General features: G+C 53.3%; 1 protein-coding gene across 1 annotated transcript; it reads left to right on the top strand.

Annotated features, from left to right (window-relative positions):
- Positions 1–20: 20 nt before the first annotated feature.
- Prcd (photoreceptor disc component) lies at positions 21–13,779 on the top strand. Its single transcript, XM_052195500.1, has 5 exons — positions 21–3,109; positions 3,344–3,412; positions 4,608–4,686; positions 5,023–5,113; positions 13,433–13,779. The coding sequence occupies exons 1-3, from the start codon at positions 3,039–3,041 to the stop codon at positions 4,627–4,629; spliced, it is 162 nt and encodes a 53-aa protein (XP_052051460.1). The 5' UTR covers positions 21–3,038; the 3' UTR covers positions 4,630–4,686; positions 5,023–5,113; positions 13,433–13,779.
- Positions 13,780–15,651: the final 1,872 nt, after the last annotated feature.

Genomic DNA, 15,651 nt, shown 5'->3' with positions numbered 1-15,651 from the left:
ATGTTGGAGAAAAAAAAAAGGATCCGCTCCAAAACCCCAGTCCTGTTTCGGGGAGTCAGTTTTGGCAAGGTGAAGGTTAGGCGGCATGGGGGTGTCACGGCTGGCGGCTGGCGTCTGCCCGCCTGACCACCACCCGTTAGCAAGGCCACCGCGGTCCCGGCTGGGAGAGGTAGGTGTGGCTAAAGTGCGGGAGGGGTTGGGAGGATCAGGGGGTCACGCGTAGATGGGCAGCTCGGGGTGTACTGAAGTGCGACCCGGGCTGGTGCGGAGCTGAGGTTCCCGGTCTCAGCTCTCGATCTGTGGTGTCTGGATGTGTGTGTGTGTGTGTGTGTGTGTGTGTGTGTACACCCTTCACGAGGTGGGGATCTGACTCAAAGTCAAACACACCCAGGCATCGCCTGCTGGGAAGGAGGAACTTGCAGACAAATCTGGGCTTCCCCTGTAGCCACACCACTCCTGATTCTGAGACTGGGCCGAGGCACCTTTGTCAGACGTGGGGACCTCAAGTTCTGGCAGGCTTAGAGCGATGGGCAGTCTCTCTTCCCATCTGCTGTTCCAGCTGGCCCTCTGAACTTGTGCACCTGTCCAGTCTGGGGAGCCAGAGCCCGGGGGGTGTTCCACTTCCCGCCCCACCAATGCCTGCCCATGCCGGCAAGCAGGAAGTCCTGAGCAGCTAATTAATGACAGGTAGGTAAGGACCAGCCCCTGGCCTGGTGGAGTGAAGCTCCTCAGAGGGGCAGGCAGTCACGAATGATGGAGAGGCTCTGGGGAGCCAGAAGTCCTAAGTAAGACACTGGACAGTGAAGACATTTGTCACCATCGAGAGTTCAGTTTGAGAACCGGAAGGCAGATCCTTCATCTCCAGCATCTCAGTAGACTGCTCAGGGAGAGCGACACTGGGACAGAGGGGAGGAGTGCAGTCTTGAGAGATGCAGAACCCTCATCCTGCCAGCAGTCGCTCAGGCCTGGCTGAGGACAGCAGAGGCCACGAGGGCCTGTCTGGTCCTGACACAGATAAGCACACTGTATCTGGTTCTCTTCAAGGCTCCCTGCTCAAGATGAGTCCTGTGGAGCAGGGCATGAGAGGCTCTCCTCTTCAGCGCCGGTCCCTGTTGATTTAAAATCTTTAAAGGTATTTGCCCCACAAACCTTGATGGTCTGAGTTCCATCCCTCCTGGGACCTACAGGGTGGAAAGAAGGGATTGACTGTTACAAGCTGTTCTTTCTCACACACACACACACACACACACACACACACACACACACACGCAATGCACATGCGCACACACACGCACACACACATATGCACACACACTTGCACACACACATAAATAATAATTTTTTTGTTTTTGTTTTTTGGATTTGGTTTTTTTGAGGCAGGGTTTCTCTGTGTAGCCCTGGCTGTCCTGGAACTCACTCTGTAGACCAGGCTGGCCTCGAACTCAGAAATCCTCCTGCCTCTGCCTCCCAGAGTGCTGGGATTACAGGCGTGCGCCACCACCGCCTGGCTAATAATTTTTAAATCTAAAAAATACAATCAGACTTGAAGGTTCAATCATAGAGGGTCAGTAAGAGCCTTTATAGGCCCGGCAGGGCCCTCACCGGAGCCCAGCGCTGGGTGCCTGATGCGACTCCTGGACAGGAGGCATTGCCTCCCATCTTGCTTAGGGAAGGAAAACTGAAGGTCCTGGAGAGGACTGTGGGCTGTGTGGGTTTAGGTCCCAAGGTCACTCAGCCCTTGTCCCAGCCCTGAGATGCGGATTCCAGCTCTACTGCCCAAGGCCCAAGCAGCTGCCCAGGAGGTCCAGGAGGGACGTGCAGAGAATATTTCTATTGATTCTCAACTTCTCCTCTGATCGTTGTAGCTCTATAACACAGGACTATAATGCTACAGTAGTCTAGTACATAATTGATAAGCTTATAATTTGTATCTAAATTATATAAGATTGTTATATAAGATAGAATTTATAGTTCTGTGTGCACACCCTGACTCTGTCTTTTACTGCAAAGGGAGTGTAATTAGGAAAGCTCAGAGGGTGCAAGGGAGGCCTGGTGCACACACACACACACACACACACACATAAACACACACACACACACACAGACACACAGACACACATACACATAAACACACACACATACACACACACACACAGACATACACACACACACACACACACACACACACACACACACACACACACATACTCTGCTCTCTGGTCTTCCTGGTCCTGGTCCCATCATGCACTCCTTCTCCTCTCTGCCATTCTCTCCCTCCTCAGCTGCGACAGTATAGCTCCTCTGCCTCGCAGCCTCGGTCTTTGAAGATGGGCAAGCTTTCGTGTCAGAGCCGGGCCAGCCGGCAGAGCTGGCTGAGGGCCCGCCCTTCTCTGGCACCTGCACGTTCAGACACCTCCTGTGATAGCTCACTCTCTCTCTCCTGTATGGGAGGCTGAACTTAGAGCCTTGGAACCCCGGGCGAGTACTCTGCCGCTGAGCTATCTCCTCAGACCTCTTTGATTCACTCATTAGGTTTCCCAGGCTGGCCAGGCGTTGAACTGGAGGTGCCCCCCTCCCCAGTGGCTTAAAGGACTTTGTCACTGGGCCAAGGCCCCAGATCCTCTTTGAAGCTCTCCTTGATGCTTGTAAGTCCCCAACTTCTCGGTAGATTTAACAGCTATGGAAGTAGCTCACTTAGTTTGATTGCACCACCTGCCTTGATGCCAAGCCCGGACAGTAGTGAATGTTCTGGGTAGAACATTCTGGAGAGCCACTCGGGGTTACCTTGCATGTCTTGAAGGAGGCGTCTGGCTTACTCTGCCACTAGAGGGGAGATCTTGAGCCTGGTGAGTTTAATCTCTCCACAAGGTCAGGTCTGCCCACTCCACTAATCAGCTTGACCGCTTGGACCTCCTAATCTCCTCCCAGGAACCTCAGGGAACAGCGGTGGCTTGGGAGAGGCAGGCTGGCCACTGTGGCCCTGGCCGGTGGCACTCTTCAGCAGAGTTGGTCGCCGGTGGGGATGGGGCGGCCGAGCCATGTGCACCACCCTCTTCCTGCTCAGCTTGGCCATGCTGTGGCGCCGTAGATTTACCAACCGAGTGGAACCGTGAGAAACTGATGGGGCTGTGGATTGGGGTTGGGGTGGGTGGGTGTGAGGGACCACCGGGGGGAGTTACAGAGAAGCTCAGGTGGGTAGACCTGGTCTGGGAAGGGATTCAGGGGACACTCTGGAGGGGGTCACTCTTGGAGCCAAGAGTCCGGCGCTGCTGGACTGCGGTGAAGGGGTGGGGCAGAGACTGAGCATTGCCCTCAGGTTCTCTTGCCCGCTCTTCCCTTCCAGAGAGCCCAGCAGAGTGGACGGGACAGTTGTGGGCAGCGGCTCGGACACAGACCTTCAATCTACCGGCAGGTGAGAGAGAGTCAGGGGTGGGAAAGTAGTGCTAAGGAAACTATTGGTGTGTGTGTGTGTGCTCCGTGTTCTAGCCCTCACCATAGGCACTCCTTGTGTAGTGGGCAGCTTAGGTGGCGGAGGGTCCCTTTGTGGACCAATGTTGTGTTGCTTCGCTTCTGTGATGTGAGTGTGGGGCAGTCCCCAGGAGGACCTTCTGTCGGAGGAGCAGGGAGCAGAGGCTCTCTTGTCCTTGGCCCTCCTCCTCCTCCTTCCTCTGCCACCGACGGGCTCTGCAGCTCCGTTGCCTGAACCTCCAGCAGGATTCGCTGTCCAGTCCCCAATAGAAGGCGCAGGAGGTGCATGACGTCATCGGCGCTGAGTGCCATTGGCTGGGCCGCCCCTGCGGGCAGGATGCTGTCTCCAGTGGCCTGGAAATTAACTCTTCTCTAGGTTGAAGCCCTGTGGCCTTTGGGGAGGCACAGTTGTGCATTTTTCTGGACTTTTCCTTCCCTGGTTTACCAGAATCTCTGCGCCCGTCAAGACACCACAAAAGTGTCGATTTAGTACCTATATGCCAGATTATGTCCCTACTGAAAACAAAGGGCAAAAAAAGATCTGGGGCTCTGGGGTGCAGGGCCCGCAGGAGGAGGGTGTGCTGACTAACTTGGCTCAGACAGTGTGGGAGGGTAACACATACCATGGCCCCTTAAGCTGGAGTTGTGGACAACAGCTTCAAGAATGCTGAGGCCCAGAGGCACTGGGGACTTATGCTGGCTGTAGCCCTTGGCTGCAGGGCCGTACCCCTGGCTGCAGGGCCGGCTGCATAGTCCCAGCTCCAAAACTTTTCTTACAAAGTAATTCTCAAACCCACAGGCTTAACAGGACATGCTCACTTATAACTGCTTGGTAGTGACTGAGCAACAGGATAGGGAACTATCTGACTTCCAAATCTCTGACTTGCCTACAGAAAAGGAGGGGCTAGATCTCCTGACAAAAGAAAAAAGGCCAAACCTGGGACCTCTCTGGGCTGGCCTCGTCTGATGCCTTTAACTCTTTGGCACCCAGTTACCTGGAAGAGTTAGTCAGACAACAAGGAGCAGGGCTGGCTGGGGTGGCATAGGGGTCATGGCTAGGTGGAAGTAGGAGGAAGAGCCCCCAAACATGACAAGTTTAACCCTTCCATCTCCTAACCCCAGTGCTTCCCTCTGTTCAGGGAGAAAGGACCTGTGAAGTAGGCCTTCCCTGCTTCAGGCAGCTCGACGCTGGGGACTGTGACCCATCGGCTCCGACAGGTAAAGTCAGGACCAGGAGCCATGGAGGGCAGAAGGCAGGGCGTTGGTCCGTCCGGCCATGCGGGGAGAGGGCGGTAGTCTTCAGTGCTCTCCATCACTGGTGGAGGTTGAGTGGGACTGGGTTTATCTTTGAGTTTGCTACTTTGTTTCAGGCCACGGAGCTAGGACTGGTTTGAAGAGACTTGTGTGGTCCTGACATGTTTTCCAGGCTTGGGGATGAGGGGCTAGCTAGCTAAGTCCTAAGGGCAGTGTTGCAGACTCCTGAGGGGGAGGCAGTGGACCGGGCCACCCTGAGGTGCAGGGGAGCGCGCTGAGCTGCCGGACTTTCCGTTCTAGCTGGACTCCAGGTTCACTTCCCATGGAGGAAGATGCTGTGGGGCTGGAAGCAGCGGCAAAAGGGAACACTGGAGAAGCAGTCACGGAGAAGGTAGGCGTTTCCTCAGCAGCCCCCAGGTTTGCTGCTAGGTGGGCCATGCCTCGGGCTCCTGAACAAGGCTGGGCTGGCAGAGAGGACATGGGAGGCGTGCACTTCCTAGGTACCCATTTCCAAGTTCCCGCTCTAAGGGACAGACAAGCTGGAGAGGCACAGGGCGGGCAGGCTTCTCAGGGTTCTCCAGGTTAACTTAGAGAGCCCCAGCATCTCAGGCAAGGGCCAGGTGCAAGCAGAGAGTAGGAGACTCCAGAGCCAGGGGCAGGATAAGTGACAGCTTGGTTTAGTCATCAAGGGCTCCTCCATTCATTCTCCAGTCCCTGAGCACAATCCGCAGACTGTAGTACGTACCCCGTGGCACACATGAGAAGGCATGGTCCACTACCACGCTGCTGGGTGGACCCAAGCTTAAGACCCCAACTCAGCTTTGCTGCTGATTGGCAAAAGGGGGTTCAATTGGCCTGGCCATCTGTGGCTCAGGAGCTGCTCCACTAAACCCTGTGGTCTAGGGCTGGGTCACGTCACTCCGCTACAGTGATTCTCATTCCTGTGGCATCTGCCTCTCTTCAGTCCCTCGACTCACTCTGTCATTGGCTGCTCTCCTGAAATTATCAGTAAGAGAGGCCAGCTGGATCTGTGGCATGTCTGCCTGAAACTGGATGGGAGCAACACCAGCTTGTCCTCTGAATGTGCTGTGTGTGTGTGTGTGTGTGTGTGTGTATGTGTGTGTGTTCTCAAAGTGGGCAGCAATGAGCGGGAGCATGTGTGTGTGTGCGTGTGTGCATGTGTGAGTGTGTGCATGTGTGTGTGCATGTGCATGTGTGTGTGCATGTGTGAGTGTGTGCATGTGTGTGTGCATGTGTGTGTGCATGTGTGTGTGCATGTGCATGTGTGTGTGCATGTGTGAGTGTGTGCATGTGCATGTGTGAGTGTGTGCATGTGTGTGTGCATGTGTGAGTGTGCATGTGTGAGTGTGTGTATGTGCATGTGTGAGTATGTGTATGTGCATGTGTGTGTATGTGCATGTGTGTGTATGTGCATGTGTGAGTATGTGTATGTGCATGTGTGTGTATGTGCATGTGTGAGTATGTGTATGTGCATGTGTGTGTGTGCATGTGTGAGTGTGTGTATGTGCATGTGTGTGTCTATCTGCCTGTGTGTGTGTGTGTGTGTGTGTGTGTGCATATGCACTCTAACTGGGCAGCAGAGAGAGGGAAGGGGAAGAAAGTGTGACACTGTGTTTGCCACCTGCTGACTGCTCAGTAACTTGGCATCAGCCTCCCTTGCCACCCCAGATGCTCTGCCATTTCTGTCGTTACTGTCCTGCAGGATCCAGAGCAGAGATCAAAGCACATTTCCGCTCCTGCTCCCAGATGCAGGCTTACTGTGCAGGCAGCTGCTCCCAACTGTCTGGGAGCCATTCACCCTCAAAGGCGCCCCAGCCGAGCATCTCTTCCCCATCCCGCTCCGGCTCCCCGCGCAGCCAGCCCAGCGGTGCTGCCTCTGTCCAGCCAGCCTCTGCCCTTGCCTTTCAGGCTGCCAGGAGACAGTTCTCCAGACAGCAGGATCCCGGCGCAGTTCCACTTCAGTGGAGGGAGAGAAAGGACGGGAGATGCAGATGCCGCAGCCCAGGGACTCACTGTTGGGGGGAGGTTCCCACTGGGAGGAGAGGCTGGTGCTGCTCCTCCAGGAGGCTGGCTCAGTCATGTACGCAGGCGGGTCCGTGGGAACTGCTCAAGTAGGGCAGGAGGTGTGTGCGTGTGTGTGTGTGGGGGGGGTCACACTAGGTTAAAGAACCTGCCAGAGTGCCCCTGACTCAGGCCATGCAGCTCCTGTCAGCCTGTTTTCTCTGGGGAGGCTTGAGCCTCGCCAGTGACAACAAGCCTGTGAGACCTATGGCCAGAGGGCACTGGTCCTGGGGACTCTGTCATCTCTGATCCCAGCTGTGCGCTCTCTCTCTAATCTAGTCACCATGTTCCTGTCACTTCATCCTTGTCTCTCTCCTCTCTGCCATCTCCAAGTTGCCCGCCTCCTTCCAATGATCCAAGAAATTGTCAGGCCAAGGTCACAGAGCGGGACCAGGGCTGGCTTCCAGCCCAGCGCCACCTTCTGACAGGGCAGCGCCTTCCTGGGCAGCACTGCTCTGTGAATCTCCTCTAAGGATCCTCTCTAGAGGCTGGGCAGGGTCGGGATGGGAAGGGGCTCTCTCCCTGGCAGTGGGGGTGGGGGGATGTGACTCTCCGACTCTCTGCCGCCTGGCAGCTGGGATGTCATGTGGGCTGGGAGGGAGGGGTCCCCCCAGGGAGCAGGCTGGCTTTGGTGGGAGCAGACTGTGTTTACACCTTCCCCGCACACCCCGCCCAGGCTCAGCCTGTTTCCAGGGCTTCTTCCATGCCAGGCTCTCTGTGCAATCTGCACATTTGAGGCTTTTGCTCAGAAAGCCCCTGCCCTCCCTCGCAGGGGAGGCTCCTACTGCCCTGCGCCCTCCCTCAGCCCAGAGCTCCCCTACGGGAGTCTCCCAGTGCTCAGGTGCCCTCCCTCAGCCCAGAGCTCCCCTATGGGAGGCTTTTACTGCCCAGGCACCCTGCCCCCAGCCCACTAACTCACGCCACATAGGCCAAGGGACGATCTTTAAAATATGGAGGCTGTCAGTTACTTCCTGGCCATGATGCTATCCCCACGGAGACTGAGTTCTTCCTATTCCCATTTCCTTAGAAAAAGCTGCTGATTGGGAACAGGAGCAGGAGTTTTCGGGTGCTTGGTAGACAGAAAGCTAAGGACGATGGATGGGGGAGACAGGTGGGATGAAAGGACGGGAGCTGCTGGTGCAGGGTGCTGGCTCTGAATGATCAGGAGGGCAGGGGCTGGAGCCAGGGCCCAGAACACTGCCATTTCCTTCCTCTGTGACCTTGGGGTAGGGATAGCTCCCTCTGTGCTTCTGTTTCCTAGTCCCCTAAGACAGAGTTCGTTCTGTGAGGACTAGATGATTGTGTGGTGCTCACTACACAACTATACTACACAACACGCACTAGTGAGCGCTGCGGGTCTGCCGGTCTTTGGATGCACGGCTGTCGCAGCTCTTCCTCCCCTTACCCCACCCTGCTTCTTTTCTTCCTCCCTCCACATACACCACAGCTGGGTGATGGGCAAAGGAGAAGAGGCAGGAAGGGGGGGCTGGCTGGGTGAGAGCACCCAGGGCATCTCTGCATGCAGAAGGCCGTCTCAGCCTGGACACCTTCCCGTGACAGGGTTTGCTTTGCAAAGCAGTGTCAGCTGTGGAGGACAGGAGCCGGTGGAGCCAGCTGCCCTGGTGCTTGTCTGAATGCCAATCTCTCTGCTGGTGAGACCCTGGGTGACAGGAAAGGGCCGCTCTGAGTTGCAGGATGGCCAAGGGCAGCGACCTGAGCCGGGATTGCTGCTGCCTGCTGCTTCTGAGGCTGACACTCGGGACAGCTGCCAGTCTCTCCTGGACATGGCAACATGACCAGAGAACGGATGACATGTTACAGTAGTGGCCTGAGCGGCTTCTGCCGCAGCTGCCGTGCGGTTCTGTCCTGTGGCACCTTAAAGTGCAGATAGGATTCTGGGGGCACCCACCCATCCCAAAATGTCTAGTGTGTGCACACACGCAGAACTGTCCTATGATGGGAACATGGCAGAGGTGCTGGCCAGTACTAGACTAAGTAAAACCTGGGACCATTTGAGCAGGCAAGGGCAGACAGGTGCTTCACTCTCCCCGCCCCGTTTTTATGCTCTTTGCAGGGCTTTGCTGTGAGGGAAAGGCTGAGTCCTTCCTTACGCCGAAGGAACGAACGTGCTGTTTCTTTGTGAACCTGAAAATAAGGAGACTATCAGGGTGGCTATGCTGAGGCTTACATTAACAGAATGCTAATGATGCTAATAATACTATTAATGATGGCTAACACGGGTCACACTTATCAGCCCGGCACCGTGCCCAGTGCCGTATTTATAAGCACAGTCTCGTTGAGGAGGTACGAACCATTGTTAACTTCACTTAACCTCAAGTTAACCGATAAGGAAAGAGAAGTTCAAAGAATTCCTTCAAGGTTGCAGCTGGCAGGCAAAGCCAGGACCTGTGAGGGAACTGATGGTAGAGAGGTCTCGAATCTGCAGATGAGGGCTACAAAGAGGCCCTCAAGGACACAAGGCCTGGAGCTGTGGAGCTGCCTGCCACGGCTGTCTGTGGAGGTAGGCCAGGGTGCCACAGAGAATGCGGCTGTCTTCTCTTCAACCATGTGTCAATCAAAGGCAGGTCAGACCCTGGCATCTGAAAAGCTTGCCAACTGAGAAGAGCAGAGAGTCCATCTCCTTAGGATCCATCAGTGTCCCTGAAACAGGAAGTGGTGCCCCCCCAACCCCATCCCCGCAAGGATGACAGACACAGGCCATCACTCCCTGTCGTTGTCTCTGTCACTCTGCTGCCTCCTCCATCTGGGGTCAGGACTCTGGGGAGAGGATGACAGGCAGCAGCCCAGTTGCAGAGGAGGAGGGCTGAGGAGGGCAACAGCTTTGGTTTGTTTGTTTGCCATGGGGAGGGGAGGGGCATGGAGTGCAAGAGGGTGGCTTCAGGGACCCATTAACCGAACTGGGACAGTAGACCCTCTCTGTGGGGTACCTGTTGAAGGAGTCAGGGTTACTTCTGGATGAAGGATTCAGCAGGATAATGAAGGGGAGTATAGGTTAGGTGAGTGTGGCTAGGCGGCATGGGGGAAGGTGTCCAGGCGGGCCCTGCGGTGGGCACCTCTGCCCCTGAGGGACCACACACACACAGACATGGTATAGAATAGAGTTTATTCAGAATAGGGGATGGGAGTTAGTGGTAGAGAGAGAGAGAGAGGGAGAGAGAGAGGGAGAGAGGGAGAGAGGGAGAGAGAGAGAGAGAGAGAGAGAGAGAGAGAGAGAGAGAGAGAGAGTGGAGGCCGGCCATGACCACGTGGGGGGGGGGGAGAAGAGCCCCAGGGGCAGAGAGGTGAGAGAGTATGGGAGAGCAGAGAGCAAAGAGAAAGAGGAGGGGCAAGTAGCCCCTCTTATAGCGGGCCAGATCTCTGGGGCGGGGCATACCTGGCTATTGCCAGGTAGGTGTGGGGTGGAGCTTAGACAAAACCCCAACACCTGTGCCCCCTGGTGGGGGGTTAGGACCCAGGTGTGACTGAAAATTCAAACAAACAGAAAGGACTTTATGACAGACTCAGCATGTGGACCAGAGTCAAAGGCCAGTCTCATTCCTATGTCAACACACACACACACACACACACACACACACACACACACACATAAAAAATCAATTTACAAAACAGAATGAAGAACTTTTACAATTCAGGAGCTGTTACGAGCTGCTCTTCTGAGAGACTGGGATTCTGTTCCCACCGCCCATGGCAGCTCACTACCTGTAAGCGTGGAGATCAGGAGATCCGGAGATCTGACTCCCTCTTCTGGCCTCTGGACACTGAGCTGAGCGGATACACACGCCCCTGGCTCCACATACACAAAGAAAGATGGAATATTTCTTAGACAAATTTTTACAAAAAACCCAAAAGCAACGCAAAGCTGGGCCGTGGTGGTGCGTCTCCTTTGATCTCAGCAAGGCAGAGGTAGGACATCTCTGAGTTCGAGGCCAGGACAGCTAGGGCGGCACAGAGAAACCCTGTCTTGGAAAATCAAAACTGACCAACCAAAGAGACAAAACAACAACAACAACAACAAAAACATTTACAAGCTAACAATTAGTACCCTTTCTAAAAGGGGGAGAAAAAAGATTTTAATAATCACTCTCCCCCAAAATATATGCTTTTAGGCAAAAAGCTCAAAGTCAGCAGCTGAGATGCACTATAAGCTTATCGGGAGGTGGATGCCACATATTTGAAATCCTCCCTGCAATCTCTTGGGAACTTAGTGCCATAGTATCGCACTACGTAACCCAAGAACAACGAAAACTTATGCCCACAGAAAGGGTTTACAAAGGCGTTGACTTTTTGTTGACTTTTGCTAATAGCAGCTCCACGCTGAAAATAACCCAGGGACCTATCAACAGGCATCTGAGGGTAAACGGAGGTATGTGTGCTCTCAGTGGAATAACTCTCAAAAACAAGACCGAAATGAGGTATTTAACCTAAGGGACAGTGCAGGAGGATTAGGAGAGCAGACACAGAGGAGGGGCTCCTCTGTGGTCACATTCGTGAAATCTAGGACCAGACAAGAGCCGTTGACAGGGACAGGAAGCAGGGCAGGGCTGGCCTGGGCCACAGCTGAATGTGGGAACAGACTGCACAAAATAAGGAAGAGCAGTGTGGGTGCTCAGGGGAGCAAAAATGTTCTCAGTCCTGACGGGGACTGTGCGTACAGGCATGTTTGCTTACGGACTCTGACGGTACATTTTGAACATATTTTACTCTGTGTATCTCATACTTCAATAAAAATGGCTTCCATAGTTAAAAAGAAAACACAGAAGAAGACATGACCAGTATTTGTTCATGGTCCAGCTATAAATAAGCAAATGTGGCACCAGTTTCTAATCCCAGACAGGAGAGGAGCTGACGGTGAGGTCAAAGTCAGGGCGGGCAACTTTAGTGGCTCCCATCCCCTCATCCCCCCAAAAAACCAAAAACTGGAGAGGAGGGCATTGCCTCACGTGCCTGAACCTTGGGTTCAAGGCCTGATATTGGAAGGGAGTGGGGGGAGGAAGAAAATTATGATAAAACGTGGAGTGGGGCTGGGGAGATGACTGGACAGACAGTTAAAAGGACGTGTTGCTCTTGCAGAAGCCCCAGGTTCCGTTTCCGGCATCCACATGAGGTGGCTCACAAGCATCTGTAACTCCTGGTCTAGGGCATCGGCACTCTACAGCCTCCATAGGCATCTGCACACACAGTGCACGTGAGCTCAAGCAAGCACACAAACACTCACATAAATAAGTATTAAAAAACAGTGGGGTAATGAGTATTAGAAGAAATGCAAGTATCAAGAGTTCCTGTTTGTGTGCTGTTGGCTCTGTGCCAAGCACTACATAAGTGCTTTGGATACACAGTCTTCAAACAATCCTGTGAGATGCAAATTATCATCCCTCATTTCTCCCTCATGGTCAAATAGAGGATTTGAAGCTGGGTATAGTAGTGCATGTCTTTGCTCCCAGCACTTGGGAGGCAGAGCTCTGTGAGTTCGAGGCCAGCCTGGTCTACATAGTGAGTTCCGGGACAGCCAGAGCTACATAGAGCCCGTCTTGAAAAGAAAACAAAAACAAAAACAAAAAACCAGACATGAGGAAGATAGACAGGTGAAGTAGTCTGTCCAAAGTTGTTCAGGCTGGGCTCCATCGCTCTGGGATTTTCCTCCAGCCTGCTCCATAACAGAGCATTTGCTGAAACACCTGCCACGGTAAGGGTGTCACTGGGAAACCCCGGGTGCCGCGGCTGGCAGCCCAGCCGAGAGCACACGGAGAGATGTTTGAGATGAGCTGGAATGTGCCAAGCCGAGGCAAGGATGCGGGGAAGGGAAGCCAAAGCAAAGGGAGCAACATGAAGAAGCCAGGGGCTTCCTGGAACGGGGAGACGTGTCCAGGAAACACCAGACGAGGTCCAGGCAATACTGCATACTCTTCAAACTTGTTTATTTTTACAAATCCATTTTTAAGTGGCAATTTTATTAGAGGAAATGGCTTTGCAGATAAGGTGGGTGAAGACTTGGCTTTTCTTCCTGTGTGTGTTTTGTTTTGTTGTTGAGACAGAAACTTATCATTTCTGGCTGGCCTAGAACTATGTAGACCAGGCTGGCCTTAAACTTGTGGAGATCCACCCTGCCTCTGCCTTGTGAGTGCTGAGATTAAAGTTTTGTGCTACTATGCCCGGCTTCTTCCAGGGAAATCTTTCTTTCTTCTTCCTTTTTTTCTGTTGTTTTTTGTTTTTTCAAAACAGGGTTTCTCTGTGTAGCCCTGGCTGTCCTGGTCACTCTGCAGACCAGGCTGGCATCAAACTCTGAGATCTGCCTGTCTCTGCTTCCCAAGTGCCGGGACTAAAGGTGTGCGCCACCATACCTGGAATTCCAGGGAATTCTTCATGAGGAAATGGAGGTGTGCATGTCAGTTAGGTTGACTAAAACTAGAACTCTGAATAGAACCTGCAGCTTGAAACTTTAACAATGACACCCATTCTTACACCTCACACTATTTCACTGAAACTTTTAAGGCACATCCCACATACAGAAATAGGAAACATGAAAGTATATCTTTGGAAGCCATGGGTCCGGGGCTGGCTCTGACCAGCAGCCTCAAGGACTCCTTTCTTCTTTCCAACCCATCCTCAGAGGGATTTGGCTCTTGCTCTGAAAGGAGCCTCTCAGATTCCAGACGGCTGCGGTGAGCCCAAGCATCACAACTCTACACTGTCCCAGAGCCAGAAGAGAGGATGTTGTTTTTAAAGGCAAGAAGAATTCCCCAAACTTGGCCAGAATTGCATCGTAGACAAGATGGAGGAAGAACAGCTTCCAGGCCGGCCACCAACAGGCCTGTGTATGGACGTACTTCCTGTGAAACTGCTGATGCAGATACTCCCAGTGTAAGCAGCCATCGTCTTGGAGGTATCACCACCCTTCCTTCATGATCTTAGTAATAAAATCCAAGATTCCCTTTGCAACTAAGAAGGGAACTTCAATATGGTAAAGACTGCTTTCTTGCTATGGGTTTCAGAAACCACATCTTTCTCAGATCCTGTCCGTGACTTCCCCAGCCCAGCAGGCCAGCTGACTGAAGTTCCCCTGTGCACTCTGAAGTCGGGTCTCACAGCCCTGGGGTGATAATTGTCCCGTTTCCCACACTTAGCACAGGACTGTGCTGCTGCACCTGAGAGACGTAATCTGCACCTGCAGGTCTTGTAGGACGGCTGTGGGATTCCACTGTACACAAGACTCAGATGCACGGGGTGCAAATGAGATCACAGTAACGTTAGCACTTCATTCTGAGCAGCTCTGTCCCTGGCTGCTCAGTCAGAAATTCTGGGGCAGCCTTTGAGGTGTCTCCAGTTATTTCTAGATTGCCTACACAGTTGTGCCTCATGCGTACTCAGGCACAAGGCCTTTGGAGTTTGCTCCAGGCTCTTGGCCACCGCCCAGCTGCTGGTGGGCCCCTTACTGGTTGTGTGCCTGTGGCTGCTCCAGGGTGTATAACTGAGTTGTGCAGGAGAAACTGTGCCCTGTCTGGTGTGGAGCCCACACAGAGACCTGACAGGCAGAACAGTGGCCTTTCTGCACACTGGGTGGCAATGAGCCTGGAGCCCTGAGACAGCAGGGGATCCAAAGCCGCCACGTGGCTCCCACAGACGCTCATTCTCAACTCACTCTGCCACCATGTGGCTCAAACCAACAAAGCAGGTGGCGGCGGGCATTCTCAGTATTGCTTATTAGTCTCCAAAACCTCTGTAAAGACAGAAAAATTGCAGCCAGGGACATGGCTCCGTTGGAAAATCACTTGCTGCACAAGAAGGGGACACGAGGCCAGGCCCCCGGCACTCACACGGGAAGCTAGGTGCGGGGGCTGGAGAGCTGGCTCAGTGGCTGTGGGCATTTGCTCTCCTCCGGGACGCAGGTCCTAGTCTCAGACCTGAACTGAGGGTCTGAGGGTTTGGTTAAATGGCACCTTACAACCGTGATTCTGGCTCCAGGGTAACGTGACATCGTCTTCTGACTGAGAAAGATCCAAAACTGATGTCTGACCTCTCCATGCACCAGCGCACACATCCATGTGCACCTGCATACATGTTCATACCCACACATACACATACATTTTTAGGATTCTCTGTTTCTCTTTTATTTTTCCTCCTAGGAGAAAAGATCTTACGTAGTAGGTCGACTCACTCAGCCCACGAAGCAGCCCAATGGTAAAAGCATCACATCAACTCTGCAGGCTGGGGTCAAACAAGTCTGCCAGGAGCCACTGGGAGTTGTTTTTTGTTGTTGTTTTTTTTGTTTTTTGGATTTGGTTTTTTTCGAGACAGGGTTTCTCTGTGTAGCCCTGGCTGTCCTGGAACTCACTCTGTAGACCAGGCTGGGCTCGAACTCAGAAATTCACCTGCCCCTGCCTCCCAGAGTGCTGGGATTACAGGCGTGCGCCACCACGCCTGGCTCTACCACTGCGACTTTAAACAGCACTTCACCTCTCAATAGTGTCTCTTCTTCTGTCAAATGGGAGAGTTGCAGGGCTTCCTATAGAGTGAGGACAGGCCCCGAGGCAATGAGCAGCCACCTAGCAAATCCAGTAAAGTATTAACTACCATTATTGTATTATCTGCAGAAGGTCACAAGTTTCACAAGCGGCTTGGGGCAAATTCTCCCGAATTCCCTCCGCAAGTCTTACACGAAAGAACTTAGCAGCGTGCCGGGAGAAAATGCATTTTTCCCCGTCAGAATAATCTGTCTTCAAGGGTAAGATAGAAAATTCGAGGGCCTGTGTTCTTGCTGAATACATTAATCATTATTTCCTTGGAACATTCTGTGAGAAGACGCAGCCAAACACTAAGCCCGGCACTGTG

This window comes from Apodemus sylvaticus, chromosome 10 (genome assembly GCF_947179515.1).
Source record: "Apodemus sylvaticus chromosome 10, mApoSyl1.1, whole genome shotgun sequence".
NCBI lineage: Eukaryota > Metazoa > Chordata > Mammalia > Rodentia > Muridae > Apodemus > Apodemus sylvaticus.
The sequence above is the reverse complement of the archived record's forward strand: the minus strand, read 5'-3'. Positions and strand labels throughout refer to the sequence as shown.